We start from the raw sequence: 17,595 nt of genomic DNA on the forward strand, positions 1-17,595 counted from the left end.
CCACCGTCACATAATGCCACAACAATGTGCAACGCCACTGGGACTGTATGAAGCCACCTCAAAGTCACGGCGCGTAAATTAAAAAAAAAAACAGGAGCGTTTTTTTTGTTTGTTTGTTTTTAAACCTCTCAGACAGAGCGCGGTTTTGGCAGATTATCTCTGGTTATTCTAACTGCTGTGCATGAACGTGGCTGGCTGTTTCTCCGCGTGGGGTGAGACCGGTCGTCGTGTCGCGATGCAGGACGAGCTTGTATACCTGAGCGTTGTCTCGTCAAGGCCTTTCCGTCGATGGCAGGAGCTCCGCCCCTGTAAGGCGTTTCGTGTTTTTTTTTTTTTTTTTCGAGTTACATTCTGAGCACTTTGGTTTAGTCTGTCTACCGTAAACAAACCACCCTCAAGGCAAACTTAGATTATCCAATCAATCCAGGGTAAAAAACAAGGTCAACACTTGTCAGCTATACCTTTTTTTTTTTTTTTAAATCCGTTGCCATGGTGTGTGGCTAATCAGACACTTAGTTTAATTTGTTAAACCACTCAAGGTATTAAATCAATATAAAACTGTTTTTATATCAATTTATCAATGGCTTTCAGGTTATTTTGCTTTTTCTGCACAGTGCATGACCTGTGTATATATTTACTGTATCTATTGCTGTAACCATACAGGAGAACTTTGAGTTAAAATTCGTACCGGAACCTTCTACTGTCTTCGGTGTGGTGCCTGACATCACAGGAAGGATTCCTTTATGCTGTGTGTCCGTTATTTTGCCGCACTCTCGTTCCTGGAGGGTTTTACCTGAAGGACTTTCACGTCATTGTTTTGTCCCAAAAGTTAGTAGGATTATCAGGTTGTGTCTGACCGCACTTCATTTTAGCCGATAGCAGAAGCCACTGAGAACAAAGCTGACATCGAGATAGTTAAAAGACCAGCAGAAGCAACATCGTCGTAATGACTCTGCGACAAAGAGCACCCATGATGCTCTGCGCGGTAAAGCGATATTGATTCACAGTACCTCTTAGAAAATAAATAAATACAAAAACCTTCAAGTAAACAACGATGTAAATAGAAACTTGTTTGTGTATGTGGGGGGATGGGGGCCACTGTGCGGGGCTCTCGTCGCTGTCACCTGAGATCTAGCACCATTGTTTTGGTGTCTTTCACCACAACGTGCTTACAGATCTGCCGGGAGAGAGACAGAGAGAGAGAATCAGATGTGACAAAGAGGACAGTGACCCGTTAGGTGACAGGATGGCGGCCTGGCCACTCACGCTGAACAGCGGGGGGTCCTTCGAGTGAGGGTGGAAGCCCTTCATCCTGCAGTTCCCCACCTCTACCATTCCAGGGCTGGTCAGCCTGAAGACTCCGGTGCTGATTCAAAACGAAAGGGGGAGCAGTCACCCCATTTAAAGATCCACTCTATCCAGCTGTGATAATTCACAAGTATACAGTCAGATTGTCGGGCTCTGTATTTTACTGCAATGAGAATGTTTTTCTCTTTGCCTGTGCTGTTCTCTTAATAAAGAGAATAACCCAGGAATTATAGATGGAAACTAGCCTTTTGTCTGACATTTACAGCAATGCCATCAATTAGCACAGTTTCTGTCAAATAAACCAGTAAACAAACAATATTATGTTTAGTGAAATGTGGAAATCAATAGAGATATCCAATTGTGCTTCATATGCCCAATATTTCAACAGACACACACACGCACATAGACCTTAATCATATATTTGTGGGGAACACTCATTCTATTCTGTGGGGAAAAATGCTAATGATGACTGACAACTGTAACCCCTATCCAGCCCCAACCGTAACTACAAGTAACCATACCAAACAAAACATAAGAGTTGTTGCATTTTTTGTTTTTTGAGTGCAGTCGCAAAAAGGGGTATTCATCACATCGTGGGGACATTTGGACAAGGTAATGTATATCTGGACCTCACACACACATACATTATCAAGCAATATCCACAGGCTGTAATTTCGCCTGCTAGACCTGCTAACTAATTCTTGTGCCTGTAGATTCCATGGTTAAGGATGTACAGCTGGTCTTGATACAACAGACTGCCTTGTCAAGGACAAACAGACCCAGATGGGGCATTGTTCAGATAGCTTGAATTAGATTTTTGTGTTCAGCTGTTTCAATATGTCACACATCTTTAGTTTATGATAACAAACAAAGGCACTTATGTTCGCTACGTCATCGGCCGGCCCACGCAGTTACCTTCATGGTCATACTGATCAGCCTCTCTGCCTCCTTCCGAACAGAGTCCATACCGGCTGTGTGTGGAGGAGTGTGACGGGCACAGTATGAACTTACTCGTTATGCTTTGGAGCACAGACTATGGCAATGGCTTCTGGGAGCATCAGCTGGTACGAGCAGTGTGTGTGAAGATCCACGCTGGAGAGGAATGCCGTCTGTGTCGGGTGTGTCTGTTGACAAAAGGGACTTTATAAACAAGGGCCCAAGGACCTGGAGAGCTGGACCCTAGATTGGTGCCCCAACCCATTGGACGTTAAGAGGCCCCATAACTGTATTAGTCATGTTGAAATTTGCTCAAAAGGTATAGACGGCTGCCGCAGTGGATAGTTTAAAAGTAGACATCCAGCCAAACAGGGGCTCTCCACAGCACCAGCTAAAAGTGAAATGGCTGTGTTTTCTATCCATTATTACCCAAAACCATTCCCAGAAGCACAGTGGTTCAGGAAGCAACCTTAGACTTGCTGAAATGGGCTACGCAGAAGTCAACTGGCTGGTGCCCACCGATCTGTATGCAAAGGCCACGGGGAAACGTCGAAAGACGGGGTCACTCACGTGGATCCAGCCCAGTGTCAGCAGCCCGTGTTGGTCCTGGAAGCCGAAGAGCTCCTCCACGTTCTCCATGTCGCAGTAGTCTGGGCCGGCGGTTTGCTTGGGAATGATCACGTGGGTGAGGACGAACTCGTTGTGGGTCTGAAAAGGCAATGTTTTTGCACTTTGGTGTAAAGCTAAACCAGTCCTCTACTGACTCACTCCCCAGACACAGAAATAAAACCTCCCTTAGTTTTGGTTATTGATACATCATATTTACCACCATTGCTATTATTATTGCAAACTTGTAAAAAAATTGTTGTATTCCATCCTTCTAAATTCACCATAACTCAATCTTCTTGTAAACCATGACTGTTCCGTGAATTTATCCCAAAGAGGTCCAGGGTTGGAGGATGCTTTTCAGCATGTGACGGTCAAGTGACTGACATGTGACTAAGAGAGTCATTCCTTACCAGTTTCCCACAGAGGACTCCGCACGTCTCGATTCCTCTGGCCGTGTTTCCATCCGCGAGCAGCAGAAACTTGTAAGTGAGATCTCGCGAGATCACCACCCTTCTCAAGCCATCCACTCTCTGGTCTGCAAGAGGTACACAGAAAACCGCTACTTTAAGTAGACACTTGGCTTACTACCTTATTTGTGAATGTAAAGAAGCTACAACTTTATATTAAACTGCTACTCATACAGCCAACACCCTGCAGATTTACAGAATACGGTCCACGTCAGAGACGAGCCCGTTCTTGCAAGTTACTGTGGGATGCTGACTCACTCTGCACTGCACCCAGAGTTGAGGTTGGCTTGTTGATGGGGACGGCCTGCTTGCTGCGATTGGGCCCGAGGCTGACATGGTTCTTCGGCGTGCGGGACAGACACGTCCCGTCCGTCTGCTCTTGCACTTTGAGGGCGGCCCCGTCCTTCTGGTTGGCCAACTCCTGGCGACGCAGCTGGTCCTCGAAGTAGCGGAACTGCTCGGACTCTATCTGCATCCTGCGCAGCTGGGCCACGCGCTGCCGCTCCTCCTCCATGAGCGACAGCCTCTGCAGCTGCTGGTCGCAGACCTCTGCAGCCTGGCTCTGGGCGCAGACGTGCTATTAATGCGACGAAGGACAAAACAATATGCCAAAACTGTCATTTAAACATCCATTGACCTTCAGCCTCAAAACCCAAACTACTGCATCTGGTTTCATATTTATGATCATAAATTTACTGTATATTTTGATTTTTATCATTTTGTTTGTTACAGCAGGGAGGAGCAATGTTAAAAGGAAACAATTACAGAAACTCATTCATTTGCATATGCATTTATGGGCATATATCATCCAGCAATTCACTTTTGACCTTTGTAGAGGACATCATGATTTTGCTCATCTCTCTCATACCACAGATGCCGCTCTGTTAAGTCCTATTGTTCCTATTCCTATATCCCACTTAGGGATTTAAGATGACATCAAATGTGTGGGGATGTGACCATGCCAAACGTTGAATATATTTGGTGCATTGAAATGTTGTTAGTGCAAAATGAAAGCGAACTCCAGTGTATGATGGGTAACCTTGACATTAAAACCAGAAAGGGCTGCAAGTCTGGAACATTCTTATATGTTCCCACACCAACAACGGTCGCATGGAGGGATTGCAGGATCTGGGTGCCCCACTGGTCACCACGGTGACGCGGCCCCTCACCTGATTCTTCACGTACTCCATGTGCTCTCTGTTGTACTTCTCGTGGAGAAGCTTCTTCAGTTGATCTTTCCGTGGAAATGCCACGTCCTGCAGTTTCTGTAAACGTGAGGCAGACGACGACAGAGCTGAGCAGGCCCACTCTCTCCCACACACACACCTCAGCTGCGTTTTTCACCCAAAACCGGTCGTGCCGGTAGCAGCTTGGCCAAACGCATCAGGAAACCAACACTGTGCAACAAGACAGAAATTTTGTTTATTTTTTCCTTCTCAAATACATCCTTCTCGGAGGCCTGTCCTCTCTGATGTGAAAGTAGGGGACAGAGTCGCATCACTATGTCAGCACCGGGTCATGCTCGTGCTTTGAGGACATCAAGAGGTCGACCCAAATCCAGAGCAGGCCCCACTGGCACAGAACGCTCAATTTTCGCAAGAAACCCCCAATCCACAGTGTGAGCTAATTAGCGCACCACTAATCGGATTTCCATTAGACTAAGAGGCCCAAGCCGGGGATGAGAGACCCACCTTCATGATGACCTGCTTCTCAGGAACACTGCACTGCTGGTAGTCCCGATGGCTGGGTAGCTTCTCCACAAACAGCCTGACAACGAGGAGCGTTTATCCAGTCAGGTAGGTGGTAAGTCAGCACCTTTCCCTCCGTGCTGGCGGCTGGCGCGGCGAATCTTACGTGATGAACTTGTTGTAGAGCACGAAGGCGTTCTCCAGGCTCCCCTCCTCGAGGTAGACGGCGGCCATGCGCTCCATCTCCACGCCGGAACGGAAGTACCGCCGCGGGGTGATGTCTTCGTTGATCTCGATGTTGCAGCCCATCTTGCTCAGGGCACGGACCCGCTCCGCCGCGGACAGCGTGACGTCCGTGTGATCCGGTTCCGCGGCCAGCTTCTTCTGTGAGGAAGAGATGTAATGGGGGGGCGGGGGGGGGTCAAGTGTGATCCCATGCCAAGCTCCTACACATCTGCGGCACCCCCTGAACACCCCCCCTCCCCCTCTTAAAAGCCCCCCTCAGCCCAGACACTGATTGACAAACAAACAGGCGCCTGTCTTTGGGGTTACCAAGGAGACAATAAGGATGGGGGTGGGGGGGGGCGCTTTAGCGAGACAGGACCCCGCTGAGGCATCACTGGACATGGCAGCTTGAGCTTCAACACACAGAAGGAAACAGTACAGCCAGACAAAGAAGGTAGGAGCATCATGACAAGGGTGTTCTTCAGCTGCAGCGGGGCGTAAGTTTGGAGGATAGCCTTCACTGCATCCGGCCCATCCATGGGGGGGTTGGGGGGGGTGAGTGCAGCCTGAGACGGGAGGAGGGGGACTCACATCCGATCCCTCCACACGAGGAAACGGATGTGAATGACAGCCTCGTGTGTCTGGGAATGCTAATCAGGGTGACTGAGTTTGGGGGGGGGGGGTGTCTTCTGGCCACGTGCACATCATTCCTGGGGAGGCTGAAATAGGGGACTCACCAGAGTGCTGAAGCTGAAGCTCTGGTCCATGCTGGACTGCGGCACAGGGGGGTCCGACCTTCCATCCATCTGTCATCTCCTACAATGGGGCAGTGCTGAGGGCCAGGGTTGTTGGGGGGGTGGGGGGGGGGGGGGGGTTAGAGTTAGGGTGCAAAATGTATAAAAGAACCAATTACATCCCATAATAGCTAATGGCAGTAGGCTGTCGCCTTGGAAAGCAGAAGATTGATATGCCCGCCAGGACTTCGGGTCCGCCGTGCCCATTTTCAAGCACCTTCGTTTTCATTTCCAGCAGACGCTGGCGGCAAATCGTGATGCTTTCATTCCAAGCCACACAAAGCTGTGAGTGAGATGCACTGACAGGCCTCATCAGAACATTAGAGCCCCGCTTTTAAAATCATTAACTGCACTGAATGTGCCCCAAACACAAGGGTACAGAAACAGCGGATGACATTTCTCCAAAGCAGCTCTCTGTAACGTCGTACCTTAGCTACTTTCTGATTTGCTGGATTATGATGTGAAATTATATTTTTATTTTTAATGGATGGTTTTAAAATATAAGGGCAAATATTCACAACACTGAATCACAGCCATGAAGTTTAAAATCAAGTCCAAGACTTATGTAATGTACATCTAATGGCACGCAAAGGAACATTTTCCTTGTTTTTAATCGTTTAAGGGTGATAAGGGTTTACGATAAGGGTTAAATATGCTGATATGAGCCGTATTAAAAAGTGCCACGGTTGCTATGACAGCTGGCAGATGGTAACCAAGCAGTGAAAGATGATGACTCATGGATTTCTACCTCACCAGATGAAAATGCTATGAAAGATAGCTGACAAAATTAAGACAGACATGGTCTGTCCTGTAGTTAACATTTTCTTTTCCTGTCTATTTAATGAAACACGGCAAGGGAAAAACAAAAACATCTGCCTTCCATTGTACAAGATGGCAGCCTGATACATTACCATAGCAACTGTTGTTAGGAAGATAAAGAAATCATTTATAGAGAACCTGTATAGGCGTCATTAATAATTAATGGAAACAAACACGTGTTGGGAACCTTTGTTTTTTATGATGACTCTTATTTTCCTTATTAGAGTAGAATGCAGGGAACACGGGAGGCCTTCTATAGGCCTAATTTACATTTCCTGTTGAACGTCGTAGTCAGGTGCTCCAAACACTAAACCAGTAGACAATACATAAGGTGTTTCCCAAAACAAGCTCTGAAATCTGGTCTCAGGATTTCACCTCCGGTCACAACGAACATTCGAAGCCCCCCCACCACCCCCTCTGTCATAAGAGAAACTGATTCACAGCCACACCCAGACCTCACAAATTCAGCAGGGATCACTAACGCCACACAGCTACAAAATAGACCTATATAAAGAATGTCAACCGCCACACGCTACCAGAGTGAGATGCGCGTGTTCGGCAACCGTGCGACCAGAGCGGTTTCTGCCTTTACAGAGATTTCATTTTGATAAGGACGCAATCTCGTTAACGTTAACTGTTCGTTTCCTTTTTTTTTCGGATGGATTGTTGGGCTGCATCGCAGGCGAGCAAAACGTGCAACTAAGCCGCGAAGTTTGACTTAATTAAGCACTTAACGAACGTACTCGCTGAAGCATCCAGTTTGCAATTCCACCGTCATTCCACCTGTAGCCGACTTTACAATCTTAAAAGTTGTAAAGTCAGATTCCAAAGACAGCCCACGTCGACCTAATCCTGGCGATATAACCCCGTACTCCAAGTCAATTAATTTACACCGGCATAGGACACAGGATTATGTTCACAAATTCCGAGCCATAAATTTATACATATATATATACAAATTAATATGTATGCAAATCGGACCACGGCTAATCATGTTTGCGAGGTTAAATTATTATGTACATAAATTCACTTGGACATTTTAATTAATTAATTAAATTCATTTTAATTTGCTGGCATCACTTCCAACATTTCGCAACAGTTCAGCGTTCATTATAAAGCGCACTTTGCATGTCATAACTAGACATAGGAGACGTAAAGGTTCAGACTTCCTGTTGATAGTTCCCTTGACCTAAAGGCGTATGTGTGAGAGCAGCCACAGTGACACGTCTCTGTCCAAATACATTAGTAAGCCTTTTAAGAAACTCCCTTCAGGCTGATTTAAGTAACGTGCCTGCGGTGGGGAGAGACTGCCCGGAATTGCTAAGAAGCGTCGAGTCTGCGGTTTTACGACGTAAGATTAAACATTAATCTGCTTTTCAAGTATATAGAAAGAAAGCAGCTTGATGAACAGGCTGATAAATCCAACAATAATCGTCTATCTAAGGCACAGTCATGGTGACCCCGCAGCCTACATAAGAATCAACAGAACACTCGGCTGGGGACTACTTTAAGAAGACAGCGCTCTTTCACAGCTTTAACATACACTGTCACACACTAAAGGCAATTCAGGCATAGGCACCGGTTTGTTTTCAACAAAGGCAGGGATCAAATCCACCCCGAACCCCCCCACAATACTCACACAATATTTATAAGCACATGTCCATACCCAAGTGTACACCCTTGAATTCAGGGACACACATCGACTGAAAATGCATGTCTTCAGATGAGGGAAAATCCAGAGGAAACCAAAACGGACACAGGCCCTTTACGAAACAGCAAGCAAATCTCACACACACACACACACACACAAAGCCAGTAATTAGGAATAACAGCATAGCTGAACTTATAGGTGACACCTCTACAGCCATATGTCTGTAATGTGCCGTCTGCCTCACTTGTACATCTCGTTAGACAAAAGTAACCGGTAAATGAAAGGAATCAAAGCTGGAATGCGGAAACCACGAGGTGGGGGGGGGGGTATGGAAACCAGAGGGTCAAAACTCTCCAAGGAAGCAGCACACCACCCTATACACACAGATCCCATTGCGGACAGCAGAGCCAGCAGTGTGTACAGAGGGCGGAACACACTGACTCACTGCGTACTACCTCCAATGACACCGAGGACATTTCTTATTTCCATTCATGGAGTAGTTAGTGAGACATTTAAAGTGTCCTTGAACTTCACGCATGTGACCACCCCCTGTCACAATGGATGGAACCTGAAGTAGTGAACCATAGTACCAGAACTAGTATTTCTGGTAATATTCATTCATTAATTATGGTCTATACCCAGGGGCGGATTAAGGTGTACAGAGGCCCCTAGGCTACAGTAGTCTGTGGGCCCCCAACCCGCCCCCCTCCACGCCAATGGGGGCCCCCTTGCAGGCTGGCACACGTGGGGCCCCTAGGCTTAAGCCATATTTAGCCTGTGCGTTAATCCGCCCCTGTCTATACCATAGCATAGCCTATATGTAGTGTCGTTTTTCCAGCACATTTTGCTTTATTATCAAGACTGAAAAGTCAGATTCTTTTCTGTGACGATATTGAATTAGACGTGACACACCCACCAACAGCCCATGTATTACAGGTTTAACCAATCTGGTTTAGCAGAAAGGGGATTAAAGACGCTGGCGCGCACACCATGACAGGAAAAGTAAAGATATTCATGCACATTAGCACCCAGTTAGCAGAAGGCTGGGTGTATCAGTCAGCAAAGAGCCGTTCTCAGCAGGCCTAATTTTACTTTCGCACTTCCCTTAGGCAAATAATAACTGGCACAAAAGTCATCTGAATGATACGCCACAGATCTCGGAAGAACGACCACATGGCTGAAAGTAGCACTGAAACATAACCAAGTGACTGGTCACCTGACCCGGCCACGGAACACTTGGAAGACGTGGTTTTAGTGCGCTTGTGACAATATGTGACAGTAACAGAAAGATGGGGGGGGAGAGGTTGGGAGAAGAAAAATACAACCGCGCTCTTCGCAAACTTCGGGTGTAGCGTTGCGAAAAGTTACTCGCCACCCCCCGTCCATAGTACAAAAAACCTGACAGCTCAGCGCCAACATTCATCCATCCCACTTACGAGTGAAAGAAATAAAGTATTTTATATATTATATATACACGTCGTACTTCGCTATAATATAAATTGAGGTTGATCTGCTGCCATTTTATTAGTCATGAAATACTACGATTCTGTTATCCTCCGACCAACGTCGCGAAATCTACAATTAAAATTTAAACCCTATAATTGCGCGGAAGCGCTAAAATTAAGCATTTTTTTCTAGTGTGACAAGGGAGGGGAGGGGGCACGTGGAAATATTTGCAGAAATCAGTTAACCACAAAAGTATCGCTTTCATTCATATAGCGATCTGATACCATATTCAGAAAAAAAACTCGAATCGCATGCAGTCCCATTATCAGCCTAGAATGTACTAGGCTATACTGAAATTTCTACTAAAATCTTTTTAACACTCGACAAATCATTTTCAGTTCTAGTACTTCATCGAATAGGAATAAAGCTATGGGTTATACTATTTAGTTAAAGGGAGTTTCACTTCCTGCTTAAGTGAGAAACACATGATCCCTGTAGGGTATAATAAGCATCTAACACCTGCTACAATGTCCACTCTAATCATAATCATCTAAAAACGCGAGTAGTCGATCGGTGTTACACATGTACAAAATTGCGATCGTAATCACGAAGTCAGCGGTTACATCTGAACACGCCGATTGATTGAAATCCATGGGGTTGGATAATCCTACACATTCCGACATATACATCGTGCGCAATGAGAAGGGCTACAAGAGAAAGCCCATCAAAGGCACCGTCCTATCAAACAATGATACGACCATATCTGTATACAAGAAAAGACGATTTCCCATTATTGTATATGTAAAAACATTAAAATACCCAATGCACCACGCACACATTAAGTCGCGACGTTGGAGTTTTCGAAAAAAAATCGCAAACACTCACGATTATCCCGTGTTACCATGATACCCATCTGTACTTGGCATAAAATAAAGCAAAAAAAGCTTACCAGCTATTCACCTGTGTGCACAGCCTGTCCCATGCTCCGCATCACTACCGTCACATGCAGCACATACTGGAAAAAAAGGAGCTCGCCACAATAAAAGGCACTATTCCAGCTCTCGCGCGTTGACTTTTTTTTTTTTTTTTTAAAGAAAAAAATAAAAAAACTTTTGTACTTTATAAAAGCATTGTCCAAAAATCTAGAAGGTAAAAAAAAAACAACCAGGCAGCGAAACTTTAGTCACCGGTGATAAAATGGCTGAAAGCTGTCCCTCAAGCCGAATGTCCTATAAGAAAAGGAGACATGACTGGCGATGCTTCCCAATGAAATCAGCGCAGCGGCTTCTTCACAGAGGGATGTGTCAAAAGGGGGAAGGGATGCAAGCCCACTGCTTCTCTACCCCGCAAAACAAGGCGCTACCCTTTCAGATCCATCACGGCCAGCTACCCAAACGCAGCGGAGGGTGTGTAGGAGTAACATGCATGGTTTCGTCTATGTTTTAGCGCCTCGCATATTACGGTAACAGATTAATATGATCTTCAACATCTAGAAATAGTCTATCATTTGGAACCCATAATGTCGATGGCAATTAATTTACAGAACATTAGTATTGTTTTAGCCGAACATGATTTAATAATAATAATTATAATAATAACGCTATTCCTATTATACGATTACAAAGCATGTAAAACTGACCAACCACGACAACGTTTATTTATTTGTTATTATTGTTGTTATTATCATCATCATCATCATTATTATTATTATACGACGCTGTTGTATAATCAAATGAATATTCAAGTGGCTTTCAACGCGGCTTCTAAACAAACACTAGAGGGCGATCAATACATCCATTATACAGTATGTCGTGTCGTTATAGTAACTATTGTTATAGTACCTATTGTAATGCTTGCATTAAGATAATGCAATATTTGTTCGTAACAACGACCTTAACCCTTCATACGTTTTAGAATGGATCACACTGATTATATATTTGTAGGGAGAGGCAAGCATAAAATTTCACCATAGTTATATATGCTTTAACCACTAGGCAAAAGGTGTGGCCTGTATGAAAGTAAGTGATCGCTGATTCAAAAACTACATGTAAAAATATTTAAAGGTCTTGAAACATCAGGGCAGACGAGTCCTACTAGCTATGCACACCTGTGTCATCTGCGGGGGTAACTGCGGAACAGGTAAAACATTCAAGTATCTTACCCTGGATGGCTGTAGGGCATCCGAGCTCCTGAGCGCCACGATCATGGTGAGCAGCACCATGGGAGAGCTTGTCTCCGATAACACACTTTACATCTTTACAATGAGCTGCAATTCAGCTCCTGCCGCTTCTGTTCCCAAATGCCACGCATAGGAATACCTCACCGCAGAGTACTCGAGAACACAATTCCTCAATCTTCCAGCTGCTTATGCTGAGCGGGGTGGTAGGTGAAAGTAATACCTCTCAGGAAAATTAGGGGTAAGTAGGTCTTCAGAGAACCATGGAGAGAATGGCGTGTGGAGGTTATTGGCACAAAAGTACTTCACAGGAAACGTAGCAGCTGCATTGTGCAAGAAACCACAGCTATTAAAACTAGCCGGTGTGTAAACATGACTGGGCTGCTGGGCCCTAAAAAAGCCGTAACACAGTACATCGAAATCGGGTGTCTTAGGTTCTGTTTTATCTTCATGCGTAAATTACAGTAACTACAAAATCCACTCTACAGCAGAGGCAAAATACCCCTTTTCTCAGTTTCGGCGTCAGCAAAGTTACTGTGTTTCAGATGTGTAAGGCCCTGCTGCTCACATGTAATATGGCTGCCTATGGCAGGGCTCTTCAAATCTGGACCTCGAATCCAAATCCAGGCCTTGTTTTCAGTTCGCCCATGTAGTTAATTAAATAATCATTGAATCTGATTGGCCAGAGGCTTCACATCTGGTTCCCAGGTAAAGGAAGGCTGGAAAACCAGCAGTGCTCGGACCGGTATTTGAATAGCCCTGTTCTATGGTTTTTACAGTGGTAGAATGCCATAAGGGCCCGTTTTTGTAATACATTCGAAGAGCATACACGTTTCTTAGCATGACCATATCGAGCAGTCATTCTTCCCATCTGGGGCTGGTGGGGGGGGGGGGGGGGGTTCCCGATACTCTTTCGTAAGAAAACAAATACAAACATACCCTTGAAACAGTTCCATCCCGCGTGGTCTGGAATGCACATGGACACGCAGCGCTGTAATACGTGCTGCTTCTCAGTGCTGCTTCTCAGTGCGTCAAGGCCAGATGTCATCCCATCTCCGTTTTTAAATAACTGGAGGAAATGACACACGAGGGCGTTTGAAGTCACAGTTGTGGAAAACAGATGGGGGAAAGGAACGGCTCTCTGACAAAATGGATTTGCATTATCCCCTCAAACGTGTGTATGAAGAAAAACAGAAAATAAAATAATCAGTTTGTGTAGCTGGTGCTCCTTTCGTCAGCTACCACTATTTTGTCCTTTTGAAACACCACTCACTTTCCCCCCAATCAGCAAGACATTTAGTGTGGGCTGCGATACAGTATATCCCATTACGTAAACATTATGCCCGTATCAAATGCTTGAAAACAATTCTAGTTGTCACGCTTCTACAAAGCTGATGAATTTCCCATGGATTTTGCATGTGCATCAACAAAGGCTTGTCCAGTGGAAAGTCGTGTTGAGAACTGAATGGGATACAGTGCATTCGAGCAATAGCCTCACAAACATACTGCAGGATAGCAGAGTACATGGCAAACATGCAAATCCCACAGACAAATAACAGCATACAGATGATTAGAGTGCTATGTGTATTTCATACACACACATATATTTTTGTATCCCTCTATAGGATAACCCTTCTCTGACTCAGCGAGATATCACCCAGGACTATATTGTCGTCCAGAAAGCATTCACGTTCATTTTAAATTTAGTAACCTAGACGATCTACGGAAGCACCAGTGTGCAGTAACGTAAATATAGGCGATGGAGACTTACAGAGTACATGTCGGTGATTTGAGTCCTTCATGTCTCAGTTCAAACTTCTCTTGCATCCTCTGTCAGACTCAGACGATAACCTCACCATCCTGATATGCACAGGGTTGCCAACTTTGGTCAACTGGTTGGAGTGAGATTTTCAATTCGAGACAAGTCTGCACACACATGCAGACACGTATAACAGCTTTAACACCTTGTAAGTAGTGTGTAGGGTATGCAAACTGTCCCAGCTCTTTTGATGTAGCTAATGTTAGTTTATAATGGAATAATACAGATTTGCCGTGAGATTTCTTGCGCGAGCGTGAGAGGCTGAAAGCGTGAGTATCACGCTAGATGCAACGATAACCTCACATTCCCGGGAACAACCTTAAGCAGCCTTACCTGGCACGGATGGATGCCGCCTGCGTCACTTCCGGCTTACCGTCACGAAATCGCGTTGCCTGGAGGTTGGTGGCTACATGTTGGGCAGATGGTACCTGGTGAAACATACCTTTGCAGAAGATAAGCTTCATTCAGTCGCTGCTGTTCGGATAACGATTGGCGGACTGACTAGCGGGACGAAATAAGAAAGACACATAGGTAGCCTATATAGTGAACGGACAACCGACCCTGACCAGAGGAAGCGCTGCAGAGATATGGGTGTTTTGTACTCAGAGGTACGGAGTTATATTAATTATTTAATAGGATACTTAGTCAAAACGTACGTACTTTGCTGTGATTACAGGGTTTCTCTACAATATAACTATAGGCACCTATCCAAATTAAGTAGGCCTGTATTCAAAACACATTTGTTTCAGTACAACTTGATACTGTTAATTTAATTTTGTCGTACTGCGACAACGTTAAAAGTAATTGATTCCTTTTAAAGATGTTGGCAAAACATTATTGAATTAGATTATAGCAGGAATGGTCACCAGCTTTCACTCATTAAGAAAAGCTAATTAAAACTGAAATTAATTTAAAATAAAATTTAAACTAATTTTGAAAGCTAGCGCTGAACATCTGTGGCCAATTAGTCCCCCACGCACAAATGATTATACTACATAGTTTTTACTATAATGTACAGTAATGTTGTTGTGACCCAAATGTACATAGTATTGTATTAGGAAAATGTTATTTAGAACAATTAAGACATATAGTAAGTGTTAGAATTTTTTGTGCAGACAGTAGGTGGACATAGATATATCTGATAGTCACATGTGTGACCAGACTGGTTAGACAGGTTTTTTAAAATCTCTCTTCCTGCTTTTCCTTGGCTCATATTTGGAAATAAATTTTTTTAAAAAGAGTTTAAAAATGTTTGCAGCCTATGCAGACATAAGGGAAATATTTCAATGATATTATCTTTTTATTATTGAGTGATGGATCTCGTGTTATTCTCTGCCTTGTGCCAATAGCTTACAGGATAGACTCTAAGCCAGTACCCTGCATAGAACAAGTGGGTATGGAAAATGGATGGATATCTTTTTTGTTTTGGTGTGAAAATCGTATTTACTAACTATTTGTGCTGTATTGACTTCAGCCGATGTGCCAAGCTGCGTATGAGGATGACATCCGTAGAGTTGCTCTACTGATGAATGCAGATCCCAGGAATTTAAATGTTCAGGACGACTTGTTTGGAGATACACCCATCATAGCCGCCTGCAAGCGAGGAAATGTCATGACGGTCAAGTATCTTCTTGATCAAAATGCAGATGTGGAAATACGAAACAAGGTGCCGCGCAAGAGGGCTGAATGTCTGATGTTTGAAGTCAACACACTGTGCCTTTGAAACATACGAGATGCGTGAATTGTTTCATCAGTTGAGTGGGAGGTCTCTTGAATAGACTATGAGATGGTTTGGTTTGTGCTGGTATCAGAGATCTATGGTTAAAACCAAGTTACTTCTAGATAATGCGGAATGCAGGCCAATACTGGACACTCATCTGTCTAGACTACAACATATCTGCTAAAAAATATTGAATTTAAATTGTATTGTTATTTGAATGACGCACAAAACTAAGGTCACCATGGCAACCATGATACCAAAAAGTAAGCCATATTTCTAACTGAGAATAAACATAGTGGTCTCTTTGTATACTAAACATGTATTTGTGTGCAGTAGCTTGTCAGCATGGCAGATGTTGTATGAGTGTGTGTCATAGTGGAATAAATGCTGTTTTATTTAATGCAGTGTTTAATATTATAGTGCATTTTAACTAACAAACGTCCTGCTATGTCTCTGTTCTATCTGCAGAAGCAGAGGACATGTTTGCACTATGCTGCTCGGTACACATTTTCTTTCTTGGATTATTTGATAATTGTAATTCTGATGCCCGTCATACTGATTGGATACCTCATAATGGTACGGATATGCAACTGTTCTGTCTGTAATGTTAAAAAAAGAAAAAAACAGTGTCAGGGTTTTTGGGTGACAAAATCTGTGTAGGGTTTACCATTTGCTAGTGATGACCAAATGAAGCTTCATGAACCATTTGCTGTATTTTGTGACACCACTAGATGGAGCTCTTTATTCAAAAAAGGGCTTAATGCATACCCAAATGCAAATCAAGAGCGCCATCTAGCTGGGTCAGAAAATCATTTGGCTATCACTACCGTTTGCTAATAGACAATAATCAAGATATGCAATTGGTAAAATATTTTGTTCAGTATTGTGTGACCTATAGCCTCCTTAAAACTACCTTTAAACAGATGGAAAAGCGAAACAAGAATGCGACTCTGATGAAGCTGATTTTAAACACGAATGTAGACATTAATGGCGTAGATTGCGTAAGTACATCATTTTCAATTTATACAATATGGTTTGTGCGTCACCATTGTACTCAAAGGTACACAACGTGAAAAGAGAGCACATATTCTGCAGAATTTAGTAGGAAAGCTAAAACAAGAATGGGCAAGTTGCCAAAATACCTTAAATTGTTGGCTTTTTTGCACTTTGCAGAAAGGAAACACTGGACTTCATTATGCCTGTCAGAGAAAAAGTGACCGCCTTATTCCATTGTTACTGCAGAAAAATGCTGATCCTTCAATAAGAAACCAAGTAAGCTCATCAGTTTTTTTCCCCTCTAAAGTACAATACAGGAATCCAATGTTTGTTAATGTCCACCGTCATCAAATTAATTTTCTTTCAGGATAATGAGACTCCACTGGATATTGCCCAGAGACTGAAATTTACAAAGATTATACAAATGCTGAAAAAATCATATTGAATGACAAACTTGCTATAAATCAGTAAGTCTGCCCTATCAAGCTGTCATGAAAAATTCACATTTGCTGTGCGTGGACCACAGGGAGAACATTCTTTCTGATGTAATCGTCGGTGGTTGCATTACCAAACCAGCTTCGTTTGTGATATTTTGCTTGGCATATGTCTTGGAAAAAGGCTTGTATCACTGTTCTAAAGTTTTAACACCATTTTTTAGCCAACTGTTACACATGTCCTGTTGCTATCAGACATCACATTATTTTGCAGTTTCCATGCCTTTTATATTCAGTGAAAGCTTGAGAATGATCAACAGCTTATTTCAAATGTGTCAAATATGAAACTCTTTTTTTTTTTTTTTTATCCCCATGTGATATGCCTGTGACTGCGCCTATTCCGTATAGATATAATGTTATGTGCAGGTGTCAAATGCAAAAAAGGGGTTTATTTTCAACTTGTGGCCAATGAAGTTAAAAAATAAACCGAAACACTCAAGCCTTATC

General features: G+C 43.7%; 2 protein-coding genes across 10 annotated transcripts; one reads left to right on the forward strand and one right to left on the reverse strand.

The window, feature by feature from the left end:
- Positions 1-919: 919 nt before the first annotated feature.
- On the reverse strand, positions 920-14,344 carry stambpl1 (STAM binding protein-like 1). 9 transcript variants are annotated; one of them, XM_072703901.1, is made up of 13 exons: positions 14,272-14,344; positions 13,891-14,011; positions 13,059-13,188; positions 5,971-6,065; positions 5,175-5,392; positions 5,012-5,087; positions 4,490-4,585; positions 3,579-3,897; positions 3,264-3,388; positions 2,815-2,952; positions 2,320-2,432; positions 1,267-1,366; positions 920-1,177 (listed from the first exon to the last, which is right to left on the reverse strand). In XM_072703901.1, exons 4-13 carry the CDS (start codon positions 6,037-6,039, stop codon positions 1,121-1,123), a joined length of 1,311 nt encoding a protein of 436 aa, XP_072560002.1. In that variant the 5' UTR covers positions 6,040-6,065; positions 13,059-13,188; positions 13,891-14,011; positions 14,272-14,344; the 3' UTR covers positions 920-1,120. The 9 variants fall into 9 exon arrangements, 8 of the variants coding, with proteins under 8 accessions (XP_072560002.1, XP_023686675.2, XP_023686680.2 ...); XM_023830907.2 differs by lacking the exons at positions 13,059-13,188; positions 13,891-14,011; positions 14,272-14,344 and adding exons at positions 10,893-11,172; positions 12,105-12,592; XR_002840503.2 differs by lacking the exons at positions 13,059-13,188; positions 13,891-14,011; positions 14,272-14,344 and adding an exon at positions 10,893-12,047 and having other exon boundaries at positions 1,267-1,422.
- Positions 14,345-14,414: 70 nt separating this feature from the next.
- On the forward strand, positions 14,415-17,593 carry ankrd22 (ankyrin repeat domain 22). The gene is made up of 6 exons (XM_023830918.2): positions 14,415-14,546; positions 15,413-15,604; positions 16,127-16,234; positions 16,582-16,659; positions 16,832-16,930; positions 17,022-17,593. The coding sequence occupies exons 1-6, from the start codon at positions 14,526-14,528 to the stop codon at positions 17,097-17,099; spliced, it is 576 nt and encodes a 191-aa protein (XP_023686686.1). The 5' UTR covers positions 14,415-14,525; the 3' UTR covers positions 17,100-17,593.
- Positions 17,594-17,595: the final 2 nt, after the last annotated feature.

The sequence above is a fragment of the Paramormyrops kingsleyae genome, chromosome 20 (assembly GCF_048594095.1).
Source record: "Paramormyrops kingsleyae isolate MSU_618 chromosome 20, PKINGS_0.4, whole genome shotgun sequence".
In the NCBI taxonomy this organism is placed as follows: domain Eukaryota; kingdom Metazoa; phylum Chordata; class Actinopteri; order Osteoglossiformes; family Mormyridae; genus Paramormyrops; species Paramormyrops kingsleyae.

Bases quoted from the DNA above. Each gene is read 5' to 3' on its own strand.
- stambpl1 (XM_072703901.1), bottom strand. From the start codon at position 6,039: ATGGATGGAAGGTCGGACCCCCCTGTGCCGCAGTCCAGCATGGACCAG. The intron at 3,389-3,578 runs GTGAGTCAGCAT...TACCTCTTGCAG, and splicing joins AACTCTGGGTGCAGTGCAGA to ACCAGAGAGTGGATGGCTTG. The intron at 1,367-2,319 runs GTAAGTTCATAC...GTTTTGAATCAG, and splicing joins TGTGCTCCAAAGCATAACGA to CACCGGAGTCTTCAGGCTGA.
- ankrd22 (XM_023830918.2), top strand. From the start codon at position 14,526: ATGGGTGTTTTGTACTCAGAG. The intron at 15,605-16,126 runs GTGCCGCGCAAG...TTCTATCTGCAG, and splicing joins ATGTGGAAATACGAAACAAG to AAGCAGAGGACATGTTTGCA. The intron at 16,660-16,831 runs GTAAGTACATCA...TGCACTTTGCAG, and splicing joins ACATTAATGGCGTAGATTGC to AAAGGAAACACTGGACTTCA.